We start from the raw sequence: 20,729 nt of genomic DNA, 5'->3' as shown, positions 1-20,729 counted from the left end.
TCATATGTCACTGTTTTGATATAGCAGTGAGCTTCTCATATATATCAATAGAGATTACCTACTTGTATACGTTTGTGTTTGTCAAGAAGGGTGATAGAGGTAGCGCGATTTATATTATTTTTTTATGTCTATTTCTTGTATTTATTGTTTACACGGTAATCGCAGCACCTGGAGTGAATAGACTGCGACTACGTTGCAGGTCTTTTTCTCTCCTCCTTTCTTTCTGTTTTTTTAGCTCAGTTTCTTTCCATTTTTCCACACAGTGGTCATGTGTCAGGGCTGGGCTCAGCCCTTCCTTCTCTGTGCTGGCAGTTCAGCTGTTAGCTAATTGCCAGCTCCCATCTCTCCACAGTGATCCACCTGTTGATGATCCGCTTGTCAGCTCTGCCTACTAAAGCCTTCCAGTTTATTTGCTCTTTGCCTTCGCCTGTGTTAACATCACAAGAGACTTTCTCCTGCGTTCCTGTTGAAGACCTGCTTACTGTACTACTACCTTTATCGCTGGCTCTTGGACTTTGGCTTGGCCGACTACCCGATCCGGTTACTGAACTCTGGCTATGTTTTGACTACGCTTACTCTGTTTACCTTTTTATTTTTAAACAAGTGTGATTTAACTGCACCTCTGTCTCGGTCTGATTCATGGTTTCTGACATCACATGAGAAGTCAGTCTTTCCTGCCACTGTTTTAAACTTTTTTATTTCTTCTGTTATTTGCTGTTTTTTGCCTAGGCAAATTATGTCATACATCCCAGGAGTCTCCAGGATGGGAGGAGAGGAGGAGGGGTTTTCTCAGCTAAGCACACTCTCCTGCATGCATGCCTGAGCTAAGGGAAGATGGATTTCAGGAAGTAAATGCTACATGAATCATTTGCCCTTACTCAAGATAGCCACGGCCAAAAATGCTAGGGGGTTGTTTTTCAAAGTGATTTCTCAACAAAATAAATCATAGAGACATGCATGGATGAGGGAGCGTGCTTTGAATATTAAAAATGAATTAAATACTGCTTTTGGTTTGTGGTGCTCAGATGCAGTGAATATCTGCTTTAAACTAGAAAAAAACAAAATGGAAGATATTGCAGCTTACCAATGCCTAAATGTGGTGGTTACATTCATTTTTTTCTTTTACAGTGGAACCTCGCATTACGAGCATAATCCATTCCAGGTGAATGCTCGTAATCCGAAATACTTGCATATCAAAGCGAGTTTCCCCATTGAAGTCAATGGAAACTAAAATAATTTGTTCCGCATTGACTTCAATGGCGTGCAATACCACATGTGGCCAGTGATGGGAGGGTGCCGGAGAGCCTCAGAAACACATGGAAAGGCCAGAGGACAGCTCGGCTGACCTCGGGAGGGCTCGGGAAGGCTCGGGAACTGAGTATTTCCGAGTCTTTCCGAACAGCACCGAACGGCGCCGTTCGGCTCTGCTCGGCTCCGACGCCCCCCCCCCCCCCACCTTTAGGCCAAATGCGGTACTGCACATCGCTGTGGTTTTAATCCTGCTTGTATTGCGAGACAACACTCGCAAACCGAGTCAGGATTTTTAAAAATACAGTGCTCGTATTGCGATGCGCTTGTTAACTGCGTTACTCGCAATCCGAGGTTCCACTGTACCTGGCGTTCAGGCCAGTAACACACGTCCTGTCTTTGGGTGGCTCCACTCTGTGAAGGGGAAATGGAGCCACCCCCAGCAAGACAATTTTGTCAATCTGGGGAGAGGGTAAATTTAGAGGAACTAGCGATTTAGATGGACTTGACTAACAAATTAAGCCAAAACAAAGCTAACAATCTTTAAACAGTTACAGCAACACTTTTTTGTATCCTTTTGGAATACAAGCAGGGCCCTCTGATTACTATCATATTGTAACTGTACTGTATGCCTCCTTTTTTTAAGTGTTGCTGCTATGTAATAATGATAATGATAATGATAATAATAATAATAACAATAATAATCTTTTTAAACAAATTAATAATAACTGACCACTGTAAGCACATTTAAAGCGTGTTTCTTTATTCTTGAACCAATTTAAATATAATCAGCTTCTTTCTCTGAAAAACACCAAAGAGAAACCCAGCAAAGGAAGGGCAGCTATAGTAGACCAGCCTGCAGATACCCCAACCAAAAAGCCCTGCAAAATCAAGAGGACCCGGGCATTTGTACGCAGCTGTTTCAGAGCCATTGTTGGATGTTTCAGTTCCGGCTGTAGAGCCAATGGACATCACCGGGATACAGACATCTAGATTGGTAAGTACTATGGATAGTGATAGATACAAAAATTACTCTGGATAAGTCACCTACACTCATAGATCAAAGGCACCTTCACCTTATACGGGCAAGTGCAGTATTCTCAAAGCACTTGCTCCGTAAGTTGCGGCGGCGTAGCGTAAATAGGCCGGCCTAATTCAAATGTGGAACAGGGGGGCGTGTTTTATGTTAATCACTCGTGACCCGACGTGATTGACGTTTTTCACGATCGGCGCATGCGCCGTCTGTGGACATATCCCAGTGTGCTTTGCTCCAAAGTACGCCGCAAGGCCGTTTTGGTTTCGACGTGAACGTAAATTACGTCCAGCCCCATTCACGGACGACTTGCGCAAACGATGTAAAATTTTCAAATTTCGTTGCGGGAACGACGGCCATACTTAACATTGGTACGCCGCTTGTACACCTCATATAGCAGGGGTAACTTTACTCTGGGAAAAGCCTAACATAAACGGCGTATCTGTACTGCGTCGGCCGGGAGTACGTTCGTGAATTCGCGTATCTAGCTGATTTACATATTTCTAAGCGTAAATCAGCGTACACGACCCTAGCGGCCAGCGTAAATATGCAGTTAAGATCCGACGGCGTAAGAGACTTACGCCAGGTCAGATCTAACACAAATCTATGCGTAACTGATTCCAAGAATCAGGCGCATAGATACGACGGCGTATCTGGAGATACGCCGTCGTATCTCCTTTGTGAATCTGGGCCTCAGTTTTCAAAGAATTTTAGAACAGAAGGGGATATTAAAGTGGTTGTTAAGCCACTATCTGATCTTTATATCATCCCCTCTGTCAGATAAAAAGCTGCATCCTAGTGCCTGTGTGTTATTTAAAAAAAAAAAAAAGTTTTCTACCTGTATAAAGCGGAAGGAAACCCATCAATTTAACAGTTTGAAAAAACATTTCTATTCCTGGCATGCCGGGAATGCTAACTATCTCATTGGTTGTGCTCTTAACCAAACTATCAAACCATCCGATGGCTGGTGTCATTATGGATCACATGTGCAGCATTATGGCAGTTGAAGATTAACCACTTATTCCTGTTCAGGACAATTTTCAGCTTTCAGCGCTGTCACACTTTGAATGAAAACTGCGCAGTCATACAATGTCAGTGGTGATTGGTTTCTTTCAACTCTCTAACTGCCGCTTTTGCTGGGAAGCTTTGTGTATTGAAGGAAATGGCTGGACGGTACTCTGTAAACGGCTGGATAAAAAGAACATGAAGACCACTGTGAGCTGTGAGTTATAACGCAAGATAATCCAGCTGTAGGTCCGGCTTACAGATCCTCACAGCCCACTCGGCATAGCTTCTGGATCCTCGCAGCTCTGCCGAGCGGGCTGCGAGGATCCGGAAGCCGCGACACAGCTGGATTAGTACACAGCAGTCTTCATGTTCTTTCATCCAGCTGCTTACTGACTGACGTCCAGCTGCTCCCTAGCACCACTCTGCCTACACCAGCCACTTGCCTGCCGATCTCTACAGTTCCTCTGATGACCAAACTCTCAAGGATGACATGCACACTATTTACATATATCTAGTGAGTGGAATACTTTTATTCTTAAAGCAACTTTTTCTTACAGCTTACATTTAGGTGAAGGCACCCACTTTTTTCTGAAAATAAAACCATCACCCCAAAATGCATACTAGACCATCTGAGTTTGGTATGTATTTTAGGTGGGTACTTCATGTAGTGCCTTAAGCCTCGTACACACGGTACAATTGTTGACCAACTGTGCATCTGATTTTTGTCAAAAGGGCGTGTGCCAGGATCTTGTATAGCATACTAACGTTACACAAATTGTCGTGCCACAAACACGAACGTAGTGACATACTACAAGAAATTTCAGCTCTTATGCACCACCCTTTGGGCCCCTTCTGCTAATTTTGTGTTTGGCGAGCATGGATTCCGAGCATGTGAATACCTCCCAACTTTTTGAGATGGGAATGAGGGACACCAATCAGCAAAAGAATGCAGGCATAGGACACGCCCCCTGACACACCCCCTTAAAGGAGAATTGTACAAAAAAAACAAGATTGGTTAAAGCGGGGGTTCACCCGAAAATTTTTTTTTAACATTAGATTGAGGCTAATTGTGGGAAGCACAATCGGGTGTTTTTTTTTTAATCAATGCAGTACATACCATTTTAGAGATAGATGTTCTCCACGGCTTCCGGGTATGATCTGCGGGACTGGGCGTTCCTATTTGATTGACAGGCTTCCGACCGTCGCATACAGCGTGTCACGAGTTGCCGAAAGAAGCCGAACGTCGGTGCGGCTCTATACGGCGCCTGCGCACCGACGTTCGGTTTCTTTCGGCAACTCGTGACGCGCAGTATGCGACGGTCGGAAGCCTGTCAATCAAATAGGAACACCCAGTCCCGCAGACCATACCCGGAAGCCGTGGAGAACATCTATCTCTAAAACGGTAAGTACTGCATTGTTTTTAAAAAAAACACCCGATTGTGCTTCCCACAATTAGCCTCAATCTAATGTTCAAAATTAGTTTTTTGGGTGAACCCCCGCTTTAAATCCACAGGAGCATTTTTTTTAACCACTACTATTCCTTTATATTGCCTTTTGGAATTTACAAATGCAGCAATTTATAAATCAGATGAAAAATGTAGGACTGGAAAACACTTTTTGATAGATAAAAAGTGCTTTTTATATATATCTATATAGATCAGACCAAAATGAGGGACAAATGAGGAGGAATGAGGGACATTGCTCGAAATTAGGCATAGTCCCTCGAAATCAGGGACAGTTGGGTGTTATGCATGCGTGTTTGTATTTTCGACTTTTGTGTGATGGATTTGTGTACCGATCATCCGAAAATCTGATGTGGAGCTGTCGTTTGATAAAATTTACTAGCCTGTCACCCAACATTTGTTGTTTGAAAATTGGACAATTGTCAAAAGGAGCGTACTAACAGTAAGAATTTCAGATAACAGTCTGTCAACAGACAATCCCCTTCCGAAAATCGAACTGTGTGTATGAGGCTTAAGGAAATGCATATTAGATGCATATGTCTTGTTGAAGAGGACAAGGGCCTCTTCCCCACAACTCTGGCTGATGGGAGCCAGGGTGTTGGGGTCAGTGGCCAAATGTGGGAAGTGATGTCACTCCTAACCCTGCTTATTTGCTTAAGTGACAGGGATAACCTGCAAAAGTTTGGTCCGAACCGTCGGGTCATCCCTAGTGGCAAATGTCTAAATAAAAGCCTATCTGCTTATTAAATTCTTTATAATGTAATAAAACTTGCATAACGTCACATTGTAAAATTGAACAGTTCTTTCTAATCAGAACACAAATTACCACTGGAAGTCAAGCAATACTCTTTTTATGGAATAAAAAAAGTCAGCTCGTCCCCACCGTTAAACAAAATGGCAGCTTACCAGATATTAAGACCTCATATATACTTGGAAGAGTGAATTAGTGAAGCGGGAATTCGAAACTCAGCCCGGGAGCACATTCCCGCAAAACTGAAAAAGTAGTAGAGAAATGGGTGCTCTCACATTTCTAAACTGATGAATTCCCTTTAAAATCAATTTAAGCCTAGTACACGCTAATAGTTTTTTCATTCAACCCAGCAGGCTGAACGAATAAAAACTGACAGCACATGTCGGAGACGCTGTACTAACAATCCAGTGTTAGTACATCGATCTCCCCTGCTGTTCTATTGTGTTCTGTTCCCCCCCCCCCCCCCCCAATGCTAGAACACTCCAGTCAGCGATCTTACCCATTAGCTGAGAGCGCAGATCGGGAACTAGTCGGCCTACATTTTTCGGTCATGCTCTTCGACAGAAGCCAGTGTTGTGACGATAAATGACCCCCGTTGAATAATGCCCGCTCTGTACTGCGCAGGCGCAGCGCTTGCACAGTACGAAGCACTACAGAGCTGGCGAAAGTCTCCGAACATGAACAGCTGTACACGGCACCTGCGCAAATAAGACAATACAGTAAAAACTTGGTTTAAGAGTACCTTGGTTTGACAGTGTTTTGCAAGACAAGCAAAATGTTTTAATACATTGTGACGTGATATACAAGCGATATCTTGATATACAAGTAGTGTCATGTCACAACTGGGTATAAAAGAGAAGAGAGGCGCCTCCAAGTGTAACAATATGGTTACATTTAATGAAGGTAAAACATTTAGCAACTTATTGCTACACTAATACCCTGTACACACGATCGGTCAATCCGATGAGAACGGTCTGATAACGGTTAACCGATGAAGCTGACTGATGATCAGTCGCGCCTACACACCATCAGTTAAAAAAAACGATCGTGTCAGAACGCGGTGACGTAAAACACAACGACGTGCTGAAAAAAATGAAGTTCAATGCTTCCAAGCATGCGTCGACTTGATTCTGAGCATGCGTGGATTTTTAACCGATGGACGTGCCTACAAACGATCGTTTTTTTTTCCATCGGTTAATTTTAAAACAAGTTTCAACATTTTTAACCGATGAATAAATAACCGAAGGGGCCTACACACCATCGGTTTGGTCTGATGAAAACGGTCCATCAGACCGTTCTCATCGGATTGACCGATCGTGTGTACGTGGCATTAGAGGCGCCTCTCATCTATTTTATACTCTGTAGCTCCTGCTGGGTTTTTCTTCTAATCCCCTTGTGGATGGATACTTTATGGTTACACAACCTGGTCAGATTGCTATAATTTTTTGTATATGGACTATAAACTGAAGAACCTATGAATAAATGGTTGTGGAACGAATCATTTGAGTTTCCATTATATCTTATGGGGAAATTTGCTTTGATATAAGAGTGCTTTGGATTACAAGCTGTTTCAGGAACAAATTACGCTCGCAAGGTTTTACTGTATTGTGCCACACGCTCCCGATGCTCGTGCAAATCTGCAAGGGGCGGGTGTATTATTGATTGAACTCTGCAAGAGGCGGATGTCTACAGAAGAGCCAGTATTTTAGAATGATGGGCAGAGCTGATAAGGGCTGGTTTTTCAATGTTGATGGGCGGGTTTGCAGGGCCTATTTAACTACATAACACATCCGCCCCTCACACGCTTTAATCAATAAAACATCCGCCCCTTTGAGAAATCTACCCCCATCGTATCAGCCCCGCCCATCGTGATACAATACGGCCTCTTCTGTAGGCATCCGCCCCTTGCAGAGTTCAATCAATAATACACCCGCCCCTTGCGGAGTTGCACAAGCATCGGGAGCATGTGGTACAACATTGTCTTCTTTGCGTAGGCGCCGTGTACTGCTGTTCATGTTCGTCGGCTCCATAGTGCTCCATACTACGCAAGCGCTGTGCCTGCACAGTACAGGGCGGGCATTATTCGACAGGGGTCATTTCTCGTTGGGACACCGGCAGAACAGGACTATCTGCAGTACAGACGGGGCGAATGTCGGCCAGTTTCTATTGAACCAGTGGATGCCGCTTGACATTTGGCCGTGTGTATGGGGCTTTGGGGTCGATTCATTAGGCTCATTATCATATTACTAGGCTCTAAACCAGGGATCCTCAAACTACGGCCCTCTAGCTGTTGTAGAACTACACATCCCATGAGGCATTGTAACACACTGACATACACAGACATGACTAGGCATGATGGGAATTGTAGTTCCTAAACAACTGGAGGGCCACAGTTTGAAGACCCATGCTCTAAATTATTTGTTAGGGCTCTTCCACATGGTTCAGGTCCGCCTGCCAATTTTTTAGGCGGATCTGAACGGGCGCTCCGTGCTCCTCTATGGAGCCGTGGATGTCAGCGGTGACATACCCGCTGACATCCGACCCGCCAAAGTGTGACGGAGGAAAAACCTACTTTTCCATCCGTCTGGCGGATCGAATCGGGTGAACACGGACAGATCGTCCGTGTTCATCCGATCCCCCCATAGAGGAGAGCGGAGAAAAGACAGGGCGGTCCCTGCACAGTGCGCCCTGTCATCCGACGGCTCAGCGGGGATCAATGGAGCGATCCCCGCTGAGCAAGCGGAGGTTCTTGGGGCGGATCATTACTGATCCGCCCCGTGTGAAAGGGGCCTTATGGTTGTTGTTATTTTCAGCCATGTGACTATTGTTTGCAGCTCATATTGGTTGTCATTGTGAAAAATAAGCTTATTAGCCAATTGTTGGATTTATTTGTATGCCTTATTTTTTGTGAAGTAAAAAACGACGTTTTTGAAACTTCAATTTTCAAAAACGACGTTGCCTACACACCATCGTTTTTTCACAATGCTCTAGCAAAACGTGGTTACGTTCAGCACTTTATTCCATTGAAGCTCGCTTCATAACTAGCTTCTGAGCATGCGCAGGTTTAAAAACGTCGTTTTTGCTATACACTGTGATTTTTTGTGAAACAAAAAACGACACAAAAAATTGAAGCATGCTTCAATTTTTTTGGGTCGTTTTTCACAAGACATAAAACTACGTTTTCCCCCACACAGGGTCATTTATATTGCCGTTTTTTAAAAACGTTGTTTTTTTTTCATCACATAAAGTGATGGTGTGTACGGGGCATTTCTCTCTTGAGGTTGCTGTAAGCTGCACTGTGAAAAACTGCAGCAGCCATTTTGGTTTTGAAAGACACACTGAATTGATCAATCGCAAAAGGGAGGGAAAATAGGTAATAATGGTAAATAATAGGTAAACAAAATAAAATAAATTAAAAATAGGTAAAAATAATAGCTAATAAAATTAGAAATGCAACACAGATACATCTCAGTGCCCCTCTATATCTATATTGTCTTTAAAAAATGCTTCAAAGCTTCCTATTGCTTATGTCATCTATAATAACTAAAAATGAATTAGAATTTATAATACGTAAACGTAAATGTAGTGTAACACAATAGATAATTGCAGGGATTTTTTTACTGTTATATTGGCAGGACTTCAATTATGATAGGATATTCCTTTAAGCATTGTGTGATTTTCTCCCTGGTTATCTGAGTGCTGCTGGTCCGTATTCATTAGCAATAAATTTGCAGACCTTGCCATTACGTCCAGTCGCTTTTCCATTTCTCCTCCCCCTTTCTTTTTTCTCCCATAACACTGTGTGACCATATTCAATCATTCAGCCACTTCTCACTATCCTCCTCCTTCCTCCAGTCTCTCCTCCCCCATTTCTCTTTGTTGCAGGGTGTGAGTGTTTGGTGTAGCTGCAGTGAAGGAGCTGTGCTCAGCATCCTGTATCCCTCCATCACCAAAACAGACAGGTGGGTACCAATCACACAATCATTTCTAGGATAGAAGAATGGGGAATGCTATGATATGGAAAAGGAAGGAAAGAAGTGTCGTTCCTAACACTAAATAGGGGGGGATCCTGTCATATCCCCAGAGTCTGAGAACAGACAGCCCCTCCCTGCTTCTACTGTCCATCCAGCTATATATCTACCATGTTGTCTGGATGAATAGAAAAAGAAAATACACAGGAAAGCTTGATTAAAATGTATTAGCAATAAATTATAGTGTGATTGTATTTGCAGTTAGTGTGTGTATGTATAGAATATAATTGTAGATTTTTATTTTAGTGTTTGCAATCATGATAGAAGGTTATGGCTAAGGGGGGATAATATTGGGAAAATGGCCTGTGCTATCAGGAAGAGGTAAATGCTTCATATAGTAACAAGGGCTATCCCATAAGGTTAACAGAGGGTATGACTTTATTTTTCATCACGACAGAATATATTATGTTGTATTTAGGTATGTTGTACGCCGCATTCCAGGAATATCAGGCAAAATAGATGTTGAATGCATACGAGAAAGAGGCCAATTGTAATTGAAACAAACAGATTCATTGCCAACACCCTGCCATGTGACCTTTTCTGATCATATGGTAGCCTTAAACCGAGCCGGGAATGTATTTTTTACATGAACATGTGTATATATTTATAGACAATAGGTATAAAACTATGGCTAGATAGCAATTTTGAAAAATAATTTATCTTTTTATGTCACATTATGAAAATGATATGCTAGCCATCTCTGTATATTGTACTGTATATGCAGTTCTTTTAACCATTTATTTTTAATATATAAACGACCCAGCAGTCAGTTTCCTAATACAATGGTCATTTCAGTATTGGGATTTCAATCAGTGGTTCTGGGTATAATTAACCTACCCTGCAAGGTGCTTCAAAACTCATTGTACCAGGACCGTGAAAAGGACAAATTTAAGCGGAACATAACTGAAAACTAAAAAAAAAAATGTAGCAGGTATGCTCTATTGCAGAAGAGACTTGCTAAGTCTCTTCAACAGTCAGCAAACTTAGCTGCTTGTTTACAGTCACCTTCAGAACGTACACTGGAGTGTGCATGCACAACTCAGCGTACTGTGCATTTTCGGCACGCCTTGATGCCAAAAATCAATGAACTCCAAGCCCATGTGCAGGAGTTATGTCATTCCAGCCTGGCCCATCAAGACGGTCAAAGGTCCCAAACCTAGAGGAGGAGCAGGTGAAGATGTTGGTGCACTTGAGGAAACGATAGGAGGTAAGTTTAGTTCCACTTTAAACAATAATGCCTCGTACACAAGACCGGCTTTCCTGGCAGGAAAACTGCCATGAGAGCTTTTGGCCTGGAATCCCGGCCGTGTGTATGCTCCATCGCAGTTTTCCTGTTAGGAAAAAAGAGAACATATTCTCTTTTTTCCCGCTGGGATTCCCAGTGGTCTTTTTCCCAGCAGTTTTCCTATGGGAAAAACTGCGATGGAGCATACACACGGCCGGGATTCCCGGCCAAAGCTCTTACCGCAGTTTTCCTGTCTGGAAAACCTCTCGTGTGTACAGGGGGAAAGTTACCAAGCAGGTTCTCGGTTTTCCCCTCGGGATTCCCAGCTCATTTTTTACCGTCGGGAATCCCGTACGTGTGTACTAGGCACAAGGCTGAATTCTAAAATATGCATTACTAAATGCTTTGAGCAGGTCTGATGTTGACATGCTCTGCCGGTCTTACCAAAAGCCATAAACAAGAGCATGCATGTTTGTGTGCTGGAGTTTAATTGCACATCAACACATTGCACAGGTGATCAAGCCTTTTCAGGAAGTCACCAAAATATTTTCAGACAATCTGGGAGATATAATTGCTCCACTAGGGACTTAAGTTAAGTTATAAGTCTCTTCATAGTAGAATGCATCCCAGAGGACACCCATGACCAAAGCCTTTTTTTTGTCAAACTTATGCTGGCCATACCCTATACGAAAAATCAGGAGAAAATCGGTCGTTCAGACAGTTCGTTCGTTTTTCGTACAGTTAATGGGCACAAAATCGATAATCGTTGGGACGTTTTTGAGCAGAAAAAACAAAGGACAAGTTTGGAAATATTCTGGCGAACGAACGATAAATCGGAAGGTTAATGTGTTTCCCGTCCAAACTTTCTGCACTAGGTATATGTAAAAAAAATGAACCACATTTTTTCTATTTATGTCCACTGAACGATTAATCGGTCATTACATGATGGCACTATCGTTTGCGCTCACGACTGAACGTTCGTTTTTTGAAAGTTCGTTCGGACGATTTTTCAGGAAGTGTATGGCCAGCATAATTCTATTGTGTATATTTCTCGAAACACTTATATATTTTGTTTCAAATAGAACAAGGCACAAAAATAAAATTAATAGACAAAACAATTGTGTAAGAAGCATGGAAGGCCATGTAACTGACAGAAAGCTTTGCCACTGCCGATCCCACTTTTGGTGCTGTGGGAACAGAAGCACTGTACATACACAATAAAACTTTCCCTAAGGCTCCATTCACACCTAGGCAGACAAATTTGCGGCGTTTTGTCGCCGCAAATCGCATTACAAATAGCGGCGTTTTGTACCGCGATTTGCGGCGACAAAACGCTGGTATTGTCCGCCTAGATGTGCCCCAGATTGACCCCCTCTATGGAGATGCTTCCCATCTCCTAGCCAAACGCCGAAAGCCGCCTGAAAAAAAGGTCCGGGACCTTTTTTCAGGCGGCAGGCGTCCGGCGTTCAGCGTGGAGATGTGAACCATCTCCAAAGAGGGACATGTGTTTTCATCCCTCTGGCGGCAGCGGCGTAGCACTACAGGCGTAAAAACGCCTAGATGTAAATGGGGGCTAAGAGAAACATGGGGTGGCCGTCGCTGACCTCCTTATACATATTCTAGTTGCCTGGCTATTATGCTGACCCACTGACATCAGTGGTGTGGAACAGATCTGCAGATTGGAATAGTCAAGATAAAGTCAGAAGTCCTTATCCTAGTCCCTAAATGTGGCTCAAATAAATGACTCAAGGAGTATTACAGTCAGAGAATCAGCATTTCCAGAATGACAAGTCAGCAATGGCAGCCTCCACATGTGTTCATTTAGGCTGGCTTTGTGTTGCAGTAACAAGTTAAAAAGCACATATGCATTGCTATTAATTTTTAATGGCATCCCAATGCACCACTGTGCATGTGGTAATGAACCTTACTTACTGTATATTGTAGTGCAGTGGGGTAGCATTTTGCACTACAATATATAGTAAGTCCCCTACATACAAACCTTGGAGTTGTGAACATTCAAAGATGCTAACGTGTATGCACAGTTTGTTTTCATTCAACCCAGCGGTCTGAACAACAAAAATAAAACTGACAGATCGCCGTACCAACACAAGCAATGTTGGTGCAGCAAAGAGAATTGTGCATATAAAGTTCAGCATATTTCTTGAGGAGTAATACCACTCTCGTACACACGATAGGTTAAACAGAGGACAACGGTCTGATGGACCGTTTTCATCGGTCAAAACCGATCGTGTGCGGGCCCCATAGGTTGTTTAACCATTGGTTAAAAAAAGCCAACTTGCTTTAAATTTAACCGATGGATTCCTTACCGATCGTTAGTAGGCACAACCATCGGTTAAAAATCCACGCATGCTCAGAATCAAGTCGACGCATTCTTGGAAGCATTGAACTTCGTTTTTTTTCAGCACGTCGTTGTGTTTTATGTCACTGCGTTCTGACACAATCGTTTTTTTAACCGGTGGTGTGTAGGCGCGACGGACCATCAGTCAGCTTCATCGGTTAACCGATGAAAAAGGTCCATCAGACCGTTCTCATCGGATGGACTGATCGTGTGTACAGGGCTATAGTGAATGAATAAACACTGGGTATGAATTACAACTCACAAATCTGTGTGTTGGAGTGGGGCCTGTGTAAAGCCTCGTACACACAGTATGAAAATCAGAAGGGGATTGTCGTTTTACAGGCTGTTGTCTGAAATTCTTACTGTTAGTACGCTCCTTTAGACAATTCTTTTCCAATTTTAGGCCAACAAATGTTGGATGACAGGCTAGTAAATGTTTGGCGACCGACGTGATCAGTACACAAATCCGTCACACAAAAGTCAAAAGCACAAACACGCATACGTGGAATCAAGGAACGACTGGGAATAGTTTGGTCTTGTGAACTACTGTTCGTAATCTAGAATTAACATTCGTGACAATTGATAAAATGTCAAAATTTTCATCTTCTTTAATGGGATAATAATGAAGCTGCTTTGTACAGTATGTAGTTATGCCAAACATATTTTAAAAGGCATTTGTTTTGTATGTTCTGAAAATCGCGAATCAACGTTCACCAAACTTCTACTAACACGAAATTAGCAGAAGGGCCCCAACGGGTGGTGCTTGAGAAACAAACTTCCTCTTTATACACTCATAGTACGTCACTACGTTCGTGTTTGTCAAACGACAATTTGCGTACCGTTAGTATGCAAGACAAGATCCTGACACATGCCCTTTTGACAAGAATCAGAAGCTTGGTCGTCAAACAATTGTGCCGTGTGTATCAGGCTTTAAAGTAAAGCCTGATACACACTTAAACAATTTTTGTGCAACCCAGTGGGTTGCATGGAAAAAACTAAAAGCTCCAGTCAGAGTTGCTGTACTAACCATCCAACATTAGTACAATGCTGATCAGGAGTTTTCCAGCATGCTGGTCTGACAGAAGCCAGCCAAATGGGCAGACCGACATAAACACGGGCAGAATATCAGCCATTTTATTTTTAACCGGCAAATGTCTACCGGTGTGTACCTGGCTTAAAGGGTTTCGTAAAGCTAAAACATAAAAAAAAATATAACAAACATTTCTATACTTACCAACACTGTGTAATAGAAGCGCACAGAGCAGGTAGGAACCTCCTCGTTTTGGGTCCCCCACCAGCGCTCCTGGTCCCTCCTCTCTGTCCAGTACCCCCATGGGATGCAGAGTCCCTCTGCTGAGTCCACTGACACAGACAAAGGGACTGAGCCTCACCCCCTGCTCAGTCATCACTGGCTTCGATTGACAGCACTGGCAGGCCAATGGCTCCCTGTGCCCCAGCAAAGCCGCGGAGACCCGGAAGTGAGGGGAGAAACAATCTGCCGACACGCATGGCGCTGGATCGAAAGGGGAGTCAGGTAAGTAAAGGGGGGCTGAGGGGGCTATTCTGACACCTAAACATTTTTTACCTTAATGCAAGGAAAATATTAAGGCAAAAAATGTTTAGACTTTACAACCCCTTTAAGACATATGGCAATCTAGAGATTTTTTAACTTTCAGCTCATGCATTGAATGGGCTCCACTGACCCAATCCTGTTAACAGTTAAGTGCCAGGCTACCACTGTGGAATGTCCTGTCAGTGACCCACCATTAACTAAGTACACTCACCATTAACTAAGTACACTCTTTAGTAAAGTGTATAAACATGTTCTGGTGTGGGTTTGATGTTACAGCAAAGGAAAGTTTAAGAGTTTCTAAAGTTTGAGTATGAAACCTTTTGTAAGATTCAGTTTTAAAGTTTTACCAATAACTCACATCCATTTTGTTGCATCAAACATACGAGGCCTCATCTGTGTATGTTGTTGAAAGGCATTTAAAGTACCACCAGTGGTAGTAAAAAATAAATAAATAAATAAATCTTAGAATTGTGTTGACCTGAAAGATACCCGACAATCCAGCTGTACAGTGTAAAGAAAATTTGGCTATACAAATTCACATTTTATTTTGTGCACCAAACCAATACCAAAACATTCATCCCAATGCAAGGTGCCCATGTACAGGCCACTTACCTGCAGATTATACCAAACCTGGTTATGACTGGCTTATGTAATTACACTGATCAGTCAAAACTTTGAGACCACTGACAAGTTAAGTGAATAACATTGATTATCCCTTTACAATGGCATCTGAAAGTTGGTGAGATATATTAGGCAAGTTAATATGTTGTCCATGAAGCTGATGTGTTGATGGAACACATAGGTTGTGTAGCCGCAGACCAGTAAGGGTGCCCATGCTGACATATGTCCACAGCCAAAAGCGCCTACAATAGGCATGTGAGCACCAGAACTGGACCACAGAGCAATGGAAGAAGGTGGCCTGGTTTGAGGAATTATGCTACTTTTAGATCGTACGTATGGCTGGGTGTGTTTTCACCACTTACTTGGGGTAGAGATGGCACCAGGATATAGTATGGGAAGAAAGCAAACCGTTAGAGACAGTGTAATGCTTTGGGCATTGTTCTGCTGGGAAATATTGGGTCCTACCATTCTTGTGGATGGTAATTGACACATTCCTTCTACCTAAATATGGTTACTGACCAAATACATCCATTTATGAAAATGGTATTTCCTGATAGCAGTGGCCTCTTTCGGCAGTATAATGCATCCTGCCATACTAAAAAAATGGTTCAAGAAACAAAATAACGAGTATGGTGTGGTGAATTGGTCTCCTAATTCTCCAGATCTCATTCCATTGAGAGCATCTGTGGGATGTCCTGGAAAAACAAATCCAATCAATAGGAGGCCCTGCAATGCAACTTACAGCAATTAAACGCTCTGCTACTGCTGGCTCGGTGCCAGATACCATAGTATACCTGCAGAGGTCTAGTGGAGTCCATGCCACGACGGGTCAGAGCTGTTTTGGTGGAAAATGGGGGACCTACTAAATGTTAGGTAGGTGGTCATAAAGTTTTGACTGATCAGTGTATATGACTGATAATTCCCAGAGCGAATTAATGGGCGTTCAAATATTAAATGGGCAGAGAAAGAAGGTGAATACTAATTAGTCACCTCGTAATTAACCGCTGTTATCTGTCAACAAGTTCTGCACTAACCCATTAAGTATTTTATTTAATGAGAAGATCTATAGAACAGTGTCCATACCTCAATAGTTGCAAGGTAAAGAAGTACTGAGGACCTGACGCCAATAACTCAAGTACTTTGGTTATACTTTATATTTTTTTTTTGTCAGATGTAAATTACATAAATGAGTTATTACATCAGATTTAAATAAACAACCAAAAATAGCAGTCATCTGAAAACCAGTTCTGGTGTATTTTATTTTCAAGACTTAAAATTTATTGTTGGTTATGTTCACAAAATTCCTGAACCGTTTTCCTCTCCATACTAATATGTAATTTTTGATACCACTGTATAATGAGCAGAGTTGCTTTGTCTCTCCTCTGTTTGGAGGGGCAGAACTCTCAGCCTAGACATACAGTATATGCAAGTAAACAGACCACTTACCGTACATATTTTTCTTTATTTAGGCAGCACAATGAAAGGGGACACCCCTGTGAACAACACACTAAGTGTTGGACAGGCCAGAAAGCTTGTGGAGCAGCTAAAAATTGAAGCATCGATGTGTCGTATTAAAGTATGTATACCATGTAATGTTGGCACTGTGTATAATCCAATGTTTAACAAACAATATAAAAATATAAGCCAGCATATTTCCAGCCAAAGCAATTTGTTCATTGTTGAACCCATTTAGTTCCTGTTCATTGTAATTCCCACTGTCCTTAATCTGCATTTTTTTTCTTAGTTTTTCTGAAATTACACATTAATCACTACCTACCCAATTCAAAAAGAGAAACAAAAAGATACAAAGCTGTAGTGATTAAGTGCTAGAGCATCAAAATAAACATAATTTGTTCTGACCGATTTCATTACCTTTTTCAGCCTTTAAATCTCTAGTTGGGCTGTCAGCATTTTGAGGGTACTGGGCAGCTAATTTAACACTTTAATGACAAGGTAGTGACAGGCACTGTAGGTTTTGTTGCATATTGGTTAAAGGTTATTTTCTTTGCAAGTAAACAATAAAGGAACAAGAGGAAACTACTTTAGGCCTTGTGCACACAGACATTAATCCGCTCCTGTGTCATAGTATAAAACCCCCAGCACTTTCCTGCAGATGGCTGTTTATATCTGTACTCATGCAAACGCTGATCACTTCTGCTGCGATAACACAAGTACAGCCACATGTAGCCACTGACTTGCATTCATCGATGTACACAGCCTTCCAAGGCCCAATAAAGCGATAGGAATTGTTCGCTTTAGGACATGAGAGCCTATCATTTCACCAGGAGGTCCACCACCATAGTTCACAGTAGGAAATCTTCTCTTCAAAGACCTGGTTGACTTCATTAGTGGAGGGCAAGACCGATGTGGCTGGTGCAATACTCTGCTACGCTGGCAAAGGGCTAGCCTGGGGCTATGGGATAAGATTACATATTCAAGACAAACCAGCTCTGAGAAGTCATCATCTCATTTCTTTAAGAGGGCTATGAGTGCCTTGGCCTGCTCCTAAGCAGTGTCACAGAGTGCCCCAAGGACCAACCACCACCAAGGTCCCAGTACCACCTCCCAACCCCAGCCCCCCCACTAAGAGGGGTCTACACCCGTGGCGCAATCGGGTAATGCGGAAAGGGAACACCCACCCCAGGGTTCCTCTTACCTTAGTGGCTGGTGCTGGCATTGCCAGTAGCAGTCTGGGACATCTCTCGAGGAGGATCGCGGTGGTCCCGCCTTCCTGAGCCGCTCGCTGACCACTCCAGCATTACAGGCTCAAACCAGCCAGAGCCTGGCCCTCTCTCATAGACCGCGGCTGGAACCAGAAGTCGTGGCCCCAGCAATAGTGCACACCTCCACCGGACATGGCGTCACCACGCCCTCTGGCCCAGTCTCAAGCTCCCTCACTGGCCACACAGAATGCAGGGTGAAACAGTACCTCTGGCAACGCCCCCCTGGACAGAATGAGAGCGATCACCCGAAACTTCTTCCCCACCCTCAGGAGAAGCTAGGGTGGCTAAGCGGCAGACCTATTGGTACCCCACCCTATTGCGTAAAAGTTATAGGGCCAACAAACTATGATAGACTACACATATTTTTTTTTTTTTATACTACTAATGGTGGTGATCAGTGACTTATAATGGGACTGCGATAGTGAGGTGGGCAATATGACACCGACACTGGAGGGGGTTCATTCACCAGTGACAATACTATACACATGACACTGGCTGAGAAGGGGGTTAAATATGTGCCCAACAATGTTTACTATGGGCTAATTTTACTAAGCAATGTGCCAATTTGTGCTCCCTGCTTTGTAAAAAAAAATAAAAATGGCACATTGCTGCTGTCAGTAGAGCTCTGCGTTTACCTACACAGGGATCTCTTCTGTCATTTGCTCAGCCCAATGGTGGGTTCTGGCTATAAGCCATGGGGCCGGGCCCCTTGGCTCAGCTTGTGCTGTAACGAATGATAACACAGCCTGTAAAGCTACAGGAGGCGGTTGGAAAGTGGTTCATAAAAGAGCCTGCAAACAAGAATGTGCACAATCAGGCAACCATATTTTCATGACCCAGCTTAGTGTGATAACCATAAGATCTTTTTAACTGCTTCACTAAAATTGATAGCATTAAGAACTGTCAACCAATATGTAAAGTTATGAAAGGGCCCTTTCTGCATTTAGCATGTCTCAGTGAGTGGGGTCACAGTTGTGTGTCACTATTGAACTTGGGCCACACTAGTTTACCACTCAAACTAATCCCAGCCATTCAAGTCGGGGGGGGGGGGGGGGGAGATCTTTCTATTAACTGCCCTTTTGGAATAGCCAAGAGGACCAACCTTGGAAAAAGCTCTTGTTTAGCAGGGACCGGACACATTTCAACCTATGGCCGTTCCCACTCGACAAAAGAGAATCTAATGATCGACTTCTGTTGAACTGAACTTTTAAAAATGTTTCTCAATCAGATGGCTGCAGTTGCTGATCAGTTTATTCCGACAGCGGAAGATGCAATGGCACAGCAGGGAGGATTCCTCCTTCCACATCACATGTGTGGATAGGTGAATGTGCAATTTTTTTGTCAATAAGCCATTTTTTTTTTTTTTTTTTAAATAAACAAAAAATAAAAGAAAAGGAAAATAACCCACACATACCAGCATGAGGTATCTATGGCCATCCTAACACTTCATAAAAGGAAAATACTTAATTTTTAGTATTAGTCAGTTTGTTATTCACTGCCATTGATGGGAAGTATCAAATTATAGATTAGAGAGGCTTACAGCATGCTATGTGACATAAAATAAAACTCAACTCCTATACTGCTCTGTCCCTGCAGGTCTCAAAGGCAGCATCGGATCTCATGACATTCTGCGATGCCCATGCGTGTGAAGATCCACTCATCACTCCAGTGCCCACTTCTGAAAACCCATTTAGAGAGAAGAAGTTTTTCTGTGCCCTCCTCTGACGTATCTGCTACATCAGAAAAATACTACATCGTCTCTGACATGCCCAGTCAGCCCACTCACTCCCGTCCTTGTCTTTTACCAACATGGTTACCTTGCACCCGATTTTATTTCGCCATTGAGTGGTTTTAATGCTGCCCATCTTCTCCCTCAGCATGGAGAATTATTGACAATGTCCTCTCAACCCAAGGGACCTAAACTTTTAAATTATGCCGATGGAAGACTGTGGTGTTATACAACCAGTATTTATTTGTAAATTATACAACTGTGATTAATAAATATTGACAAAAAAAGTGGTCTAAATTTCATTTTTCTTGCCTAAGTAAATGAACTGTTTGTTTACGTTTAAAGTCCGAAAATACTGAACACAGCTACACAAAAAATTGCCTGTATCCCAGTTAAAAGTTACTGTTAGGTGTCCCAGTACAAGACTGAATATCAGCCAATTTCTAAAGGCAGAGAGCAAAAATTACTGTTTTTGAGTTCATTCAAAAATAGGTCCATACAACGTGAAGATTCAGTGTGCCAGTTCTACTTCACCACCATAGAATTCTGCAAAAGAACAAAGACAAATCATCAGCAAGTCTACAAACCAAGGTTAGTGCATTTAAAAAAAAAAAAAATCTGCTTTCGACAATGCTGAATTTCAGATATTTTCGTACATTAGAACTCAAGGGCTGGCCAGCACTTCTTGGCCAATCATGATTTGCAAACAATTGTCTGCAGACACCTCCACTGTCAGCTGATCAGATGAGCAGCACAATTACTAAGTGGTTTGCACTTTCACCTAACAGCACTAGGGCCGTTGGCTAGGATCCCAACCACAGCACTACCTGCCCTATTTGCTCTGCATGATTAATTCCAACTTTAACTGGAAGATTTCTGATATCTAGGTGAAGGATCGTTGCTAGGCTAAATTTCACACCAGGCTACAGTGTTAAAGCTCCTAAATCTTGACTTGGTTTGTACAA

At 42.7% G+C, this 20,729-nt stretch overlaps 1 protein-coding gene across 1 annotated transcript; it reads left to right on the top strand.

The window, feature by feature from the left end:
- The first annotated feature begins 9,337 nt into the window (after positions 1–9,337).
- GNG3 (G protein subunit gamma 3) lies at positions 9,338–20,046 on the top strand. Its single transcript, XM_040328995.1, has 3 exons — positions 9,338–9,465; positions 16,782–16,888; positions 19,632–20,046. Exons 2-3 carry the CDS (start codon positions 16,790–16,792, stop codon positions 19,758–19,760), a joined length of 228 nt encoding a protein of 75 aa, XP_040184929.1. The 5' UTR covers positions 9,338–9,465; positions 16,782–16,789; the 3' UTR covers positions 19,761–20,046.
- The last annotated feature ends 683 nt before the right edge of the window (positions 20,047–20,729 follow it).

This window comes from Rana temporaria, chromosome 11 (genome assembly GCF_905171775.1).
Source record: "Rana temporaria chromosome 11, aRanTem1.1, whole genome shotgun sequence".
In the NCBI taxonomy this organism is placed as follows: domain Eukaryota; kingdom Metazoa; phylum Chordata; class Amphibia; order Anura; family Ranidae; genus Rana; species Rana temporaria.
Note: the sequence above shows the minus strand (reverse complement) of the source record. Positions and strands in the feature narration are given on the sequence as shown.